At 46.5% G+C, this 6,763-nt stretch overlaps 1 protein-coding gene across 1 annotated transcript; it reads left to right on the top strand.

The window, feature by feature from the left end:
• The first annotated feature begins 183 nt into the window (after positions 1 to 183).
• Positions 184 to 3,513, top strand: LOC136653057 (uncharacterized protein F54H12.2-like). The gene is made up of 2 exons (XM_066629981.1): positions 184 to 238; positions 2,432 to 3,513. The coding sequence occupies exons 1-2, from the start codon at positions 184 to 186 to the stop codon at positions 3,511 to 3,513; spliced, it is 1,137 nt and encodes a 378-aa protein (XP_066486078.1).
• Positions 3,514 to 6,763: the final 3,250 nt, after the last annotated feature.

Consider the following 6,763-nt stretch of genomic DNA (forward strand, 5'->3'; position numbering starts at 1 on the left):
GCGCAATCCAAACCCGTGCTGGAGCAAGCAAGCCAGGAGGCTTGCGCTGCATTCAAAGCAGGTTTCTGGCCAGGAGTGGCTCAGCCGGAGGCAAGGGGAAACTCTTCCCCTTACCCTTGGGTAAGGGCTGCTGGCCCCAATGGGTCTCCTGCACCACTTGAAGCTGCTCTGCTCTCCCTGGGGATGGGGGTTGGGATCTGGAATTCCCGCCCCCAGCTCCCCGTGCACCCATCCCCAGGTATGCCCATTGCCCGCCCTCCTGCACCCAGAAATGTGCCCCTCCTGCCGCCTCCCCACCCCTCCACACCTACCTTCACCGCTTGTGTCAGTGCGGGTGTGCTGGCACAAGCGGCGGGGAGGAAGCTTCTGCCACCCTCTGTGCGTTGGTGCATCTAGATGCCTGTGCCAGTTGAAGCTGCTCTGCTTTCCCTGGGCACAGGGGTTGGGATCTGGAAAAACCACTGGGTCCCTGTCCCGCCCCCGACTCCCCATGCGCCCGCCCCCAGGGATGCCCATTGCCCACCCTCCTGCACCCAGAAACATGCCCCTCCCGCTGCCTCCCTGCCCCTCCACACCTACCTTCACCGCTTGTGTCGGCGCGGGTGTGCTGGCACAAGTGGCGGGGAGGATGCTTCTGCCAGCCTCTATGCATTGGTGCATCTAGATGCGCCAACATAGCTTCCTTTCACGGAGACGCAATTGTGCTTTACAGTATGTTTGTGACTCTCCCGGGGCTCCCATACTGGCATAAGTACCAGTTAGGATCGTGCCCTGAGTGGCCATGAAGGCCTGGACCACTGTGATGGTTTTTGCCAACACACAAGAAACAGCTACAGAAAAAATAATACGTAGATGACAGCCAGAAAAAAGCACTTCGTTTTCACATAGAAACTCATTAGCTATGCAGGACAGAAGAGAAAATGTGCAAATCTTGTTCATAATCTCAAAATATGAGAGAGCCCAGTTAAGAAGCTTGAAGAACCCAATTATAATGGGGTGGATAAATGGTTTCCAGAGACCACATCCAGGCCACAGGCCTTATGTCTGACACCCCTGAGCTATTGTTTTACTTAGTAATGTACTTCATATATCCACATTAAAAAATATATAAAACGATTTTTACATCACCATTCCTAGCAACGCCTGCAATAAAATATTTCAACAGAACAACAGTGGTGCCTTCAGGATCTGTCTGGCGTGCGCCCTGGATCTGCCAGGGGAGTGGGAAGTGGGATTAGCAGAGATACAGTACCCTCACACCTGGGACACACTCACAGACGATAGAAAGTTTCAAATTGACAATGGAAGGACAGAATGGCTATTCATTCTACGGAGGGGTTAATACGCATCAGTACCTGACATACTGGATAATATGAACAAGGTAATAACGAGCCATATAAATCCACCAACCGATACATCTCATGATTCTGTGGATAGGAAGGTCTATCTTAATGCCCCCTGCTTCACAAAATTGAAGCAGAAGCGGAACAGTCTCATATATTAGGGTTGGACATGAGCTTAGCCACCAGAAAATCAACCTTCACTGCGGATATTACAGGAGGGTTTAGCACCCTGTAGGTTTACACAGACACTATAGTCCACCAGATTGTGGGGGACTTTTATGTGCCTCTGTTGCGATGTGTTCCTATTCGCGGGGAGAATGGTGAACGAGTCACAATCACTTACGATAGACCGCAATATGTGGTCGTAAACAGGGACCACATAGACACCATCACAGTGGAGATAAAGACAGACCAGAACAAAAACATATCATTTCGTTTCAGAAAAGTGGTTGTGAAGCTGCACTTCCATCCCAGGAAAAACAGGTTATTTTAAAACATGGTCCTTATAAAATGTTAAAGGGATCCCGCCCTTTATAGCAACTATTATAGGGTGCAGGCGGGGCAAGGCCTTCAAGGATTTCATGGAGCGCCTGTTATGTGTGGGGCAGGGTTCGGAGGCATATTCCGAAATCTTTTTCAAAAGGCGGTTCCCCTTTTGAGGAGGGGATTAGAGATTATTAAGCTGCACATAAAATTAGCTGCCCACAATATTACCCGGGACATGGTTGGGAACGTTTCTCAGGCCCACCCTGGCCCCTTAAAAGAAGGGCTAAAAGTTGCAGGACAGCGCAAAAGAGAAAAGCTGGGAGACCGAGGTGTAGAAAGAGCGCCCTCTCTAGAGACATATTTTAAAACGATCATGGCCTTTATTCACGGGTGCTCAGAAGAGTGTACAAAATCCGAACTAGACCTGTTCCAAATAGCCCCTACGCAGACCAGCATTGAAGGAAGCATTTATGTGGAGATGCCTCCGTTGACAGCGGTGACAGAGTCTTCATCATTGGAGTTTTTCATCGCTGGAAATGGGGAGGATTATATGGATTTAAACAACACTTTACTATAACTGAGGTGCAAAATTGTAAAAGAAGATGGCAGCAACATCGACAGGCAGGCCGAAGTGGCGTTGGTGAACTACCTGATCGCTTCCATTTTTAGACAGCTGGACGTGACCCTGGGAAACAGATTCATCAGTCAGAGTAACAACTGCTACCCCTATAGGGCTTTCATCAAGTCTATGTTAAACTATGGCGAAGACACGCTATCCAGCCAGTTCTCTGCAGGGCTGTTTTACAAAGACACGCCTGGTGAACACGACTCAGCGGACCTGGACGGGCACAACCAGGGGTTTATTAAAACAGCAGGTCTGACTGCTGAAGGCAGAAAAATAGAACTCCTGGGTCATCTCCACGTCGACCTCTTTTTTCAAGAAAAACTACTGTTAAACGGCATGTACATGAAAATTAAACTCCCCCGGAGGAAAGACAGATTCTGCTTGATGACTGATGATGCCAGCGTACACTACAAGTTGAAGATTTTGGCGGCGGCATTGTTTGTAAAGAAAGTGAGAGTCGCCCCGGGGGAACGGCTGGGGCACGCCGAAGCTTTGCTTACAGCCACTGCCAAGTACCCCGCGGACCGTGTCAGTATGAAAGTGTTTAGTCTCCCTGCGGGGAGTCGCTTCATTAAACAAGAGAACCTGTTTCTGGGGCAACTGCCGAAGTTGGTCGTAATCGGCCTGGTTCACAACGATGCTTTCAGCAGGACCTTCAGCAAAAATCTGTTTAACTTTAAGCATTATGACATCAGTTTTATTTCTATTTACCTGTCGGGATACCAAATCCCCACAAAGCCGTTTCAGCCAGACTTTCAAGAAGGAAGCTGTGTGAGGGAGTACATGAGCCTGGTGCATGCCTCTGGTAAGCACATGAAAGACAAAGGGCTGCTAGTCAATAGAGAAGACTTTGTGAGGGGTTATATGCTCTGCGCGTTTGACCTGTCCCCTGACCAGAAATGCGGTGACCACTATTCCTTGATCAATATGGGGAACCTTAGGGCAGAAGTTCGGTTTGCCAGACCCCTCCAGCAGACCATTAACATGATCGTTTATGGGGTTTTTGACAATATAATCGAAATAAATAACCAGAGGAATGTTCTGTTTGATTATATGTGACATGGACACTCTGCAGTTAATGAGGTTGCTGACCCCACCACCTGCAGGGTATTCAAGGGAGTGTTTCCTTGTGACCAACTTCCTAAAGCGAATCAGCTACAGAGACCCATGAGGCTGGTGGTCAACACAGACCCTCACGATCACCCGGGAGAGCACTGGCTAGCTTTGTACCTGACAGAAGAAAACCACATAGAGTTTTTCGACTCCTACAGACATCTGCCAGACCATCCCCGATTCCCCGAGGCAATCAAGGATTTTTTTAAGAAAATGTGGCCCTGTAACAACATTTCAAGCAATGCAAGTACAGCCCCCAGACTCTCAACCTACGGTTACCATTGTGTGTTTTTTCTGCGCCAGCGCTGTAAGGGGCTAACTTTCAACCAGATTCAAGAACTCTATTCTGATGATTTGCTGAGGAACAATTGCATGGTACTACTATTTGTAAAAAAAAGAAGCAGTACGTGCCGCGGCTTGCCCCGCAGCTTTTTTTATCTACCCCAAATTTGTGTGTCTTGTACTAATTTTCATGGGTATGTTTTTCAATAAAAAGATACCCCCGCTGAGGGGTTTAAAAGAAAAAAGGTTGAAGCAGCTTGTTTTTTTTTTTTAAGTGCTTTTATTTTTATAAGGTGAGCCATGCTACAGAGCTAGATTGTCTCTGCTTTTTAAAAGATCTTCTGGAAGCCTTGGGGGTATGTTTTAATTCCGTCATGGGGTTGTGGTTTTTCAAGTGATCCAAAGAGGCCCTGTTTCCAGGGTTGCCAACAACCATGGAAGGGATATTTAGTTCAGCCAGACATCCCAGCTTTTAGGGGTGCACGCGGATGGCGGATTTGTGTGATTCCTTTCACCAAGTCCAGCATGTTGGAGCCTGGGATAGTTTCTCCTTTGTAAACAAAAGACCCCTTTTCATTCCACAAAGAAATAGCCTTGTTTTGCATCATTTTGTTTAGCAGTATCTTTGCAGGGTTCTTAAATCTGACAGACAAGCTGTCCAAGACTTCATGATACATGCTGCCTGGAGCTGGAGAGGCATGTGCTTCGGTAGTTGTCTCAGGTGGTGCTGTTGGTGGTGGTGTTGGTAACAACAAGTTCAGATGTCCTTTTTCAGCTTCCCCCTGTTTCACATAAGTTAGGTATTTTTGAAGCGGAGCAGAATATTGTTTCGCCATTTCATATTCCGTTAAGTCCCTTCTCTATAAAACATTTGGCATGTCAACATCTAAGGAACTCAGGGCTATAGTTCTGATGTTTTCTTCTCCTGGGGAAGGATTTTTCAGTTGCTTTAGCTGGTGGCTAGATACAAGGAACATTTTTTCCGCCTGTTCCATCAGCGGTTATGTAAAAGCTCTGCGACTAGAGGAAAAGCAATGCTTAACAAGGGTGCTAGAAACCCTCCAGACTGATTTACCAGTTGTTTCTTTTTTCTTATTGATAACTGTTTATTACTCAGTTTTTTGATGAGCGAGCTGTTTTTTCTCAGCACAAAAACCTGCCTGCCAGATAAGGGGATGTTACCTTTTAAAGTGTTGAGTGCAATTTCAGAGATAGCCGAGACCAGGTCGTGAGGAGCCGCGCACAGAATGGCTTTTCTCTGTCGCGGCGGGGCCTTGATAAGCATCTGCAAAAGGGGTAGATTTCTTCTCACGCAGTTAGACATGTTGCCATGAGGAGGACGTGCTTACATTTGAAGGGCATTGGGGTTAAATCACTTGCTTTTGTAAAGGGCTCCAAGTTTCTTTTTTTTCATAGTGTAGACAACTGGCCAGTCTGGTGGGAAAAGCCCCGTCCTCAATCTGTAAGACTCAGGTGTGGAAGCGTTTAAGTCTACAAGCAGATAGCCATAAGGTTTTGCAGTCGCATCCTGAAAACTCTCTAGAAAGAACTGCACATTTCCAGGGTACATCTGACATGCCAGTGTAACAATCTGTAGTTTGTCGCTAGGGTTTTTGAAGAGCACCATGTATTTTGTGTTTAAGGTAATGGTGTGTTTGGATTTTCCCTGGAAGAAAATGTTCTGTGTGATGAAAAAAATACTTAAATTTCGATGGTGCACATACTTGGTAAAAACCCAGCCAATCTCAGTACTGGAAGAAGCAGAGGCCAGGAGTTCATCCACGATAACAAGATTCACTTTATTAGGGGGTAATAAATCATCATCATTAAATGTCACAGGGAGCCCTTCCATAAAACGTATGTGGGGGTACTTCCAAAGGAGCTCCTTGTACAAAGTCTGCCAGCATGCATAACACCATACAATATTTTCAGGAACGACAGAGAGCACAGTCCGCGCATGATCCAACATGTTTTTTATAAAATGCGTTTTCCCACAGTTGCTAGGCCCAGCTAAAATGGCTGAAAAGGGGTGTTTCCACTGCACATCCATCTTAATACCCGTAAGGTAGAGTTCTGAAATCTTTCAGAAGGACCTTTTTATCATATACAACCCTTAGCGTCTTCTTCACGCTGCCTGTTTCAATACTCCACAGCTTTTTATTTCTCAGAATGCCCCTCTGGTGCAGAACAATTTCTTTAGACCCCGTTCCATAGTCCAGAACCAGTTGTTTCAGACTATTGAAATGGACCCTTTCAGAATTCTGTGCGTGGAGCGTAATGCCCTTCACCCGCATGTAGGACCTCGCGGAGGACAGTCTCAGTCTGTAGGTGTTAGGACCAGCTGACACAAACTCTGTGATGCGTTCATTTGGGGGAATCTCATTTGTCAGATCCCCTAAGTAGTCTCCTAAGGGGGACGCCAGTCCCCCTCACAATGTACAAAGATCACAGAATCTGTTTCGTGTTACAAGCACCTGTCCTGTAACTTGTCTAGCAAGTTGTAAAGCTCTAACCACGCATATGCAGTTGTAAAAGCCCCAATTAGTATATTTGTGCTCCCGGGTTGGCTGAACCGCTCTTTAGAGTGTCTCCAGGACACAGTGACAGCCTCCTCATCAAAAATTTCAAACCCTGAAATATCATAGGCAGGTGAGAAGGCGTACTCCAGAAGCTGTGTAGGGTCCCTTACAATGCTGTTGTTCAGCAAGTTAGAACGCTGAGCAAATTTTCCCCTTAAAGAATTTAAAAACAACTTTGCTATCTGCCGCTTTGTGGGGTTCACCTCAATCTTTTTGGGGCGTAATTTGATGCCCTCTTTTTTACGATAATCAGAGATGTATTTTTTCTTCTTCGCCTCATCCATGCACTACACTGGGTAGCCTGATGCCTCTTGTTTCTGATGTAGATGCATTTT

Source organism: Tiliqua scincoides, chromosome 5, assembly GCF_035046505.1.
Source record: "Tiliqua scincoides isolate rTilSci1 chromosome 5, rTilSci1.hap2, whole genome shotgun sequence".
Lineage (NCBI taxonomy): Eukaryota > Metazoa > Chordata > Lepidosauria > Squamata > Scincidae > Tiliqua > Tiliqua scincoides.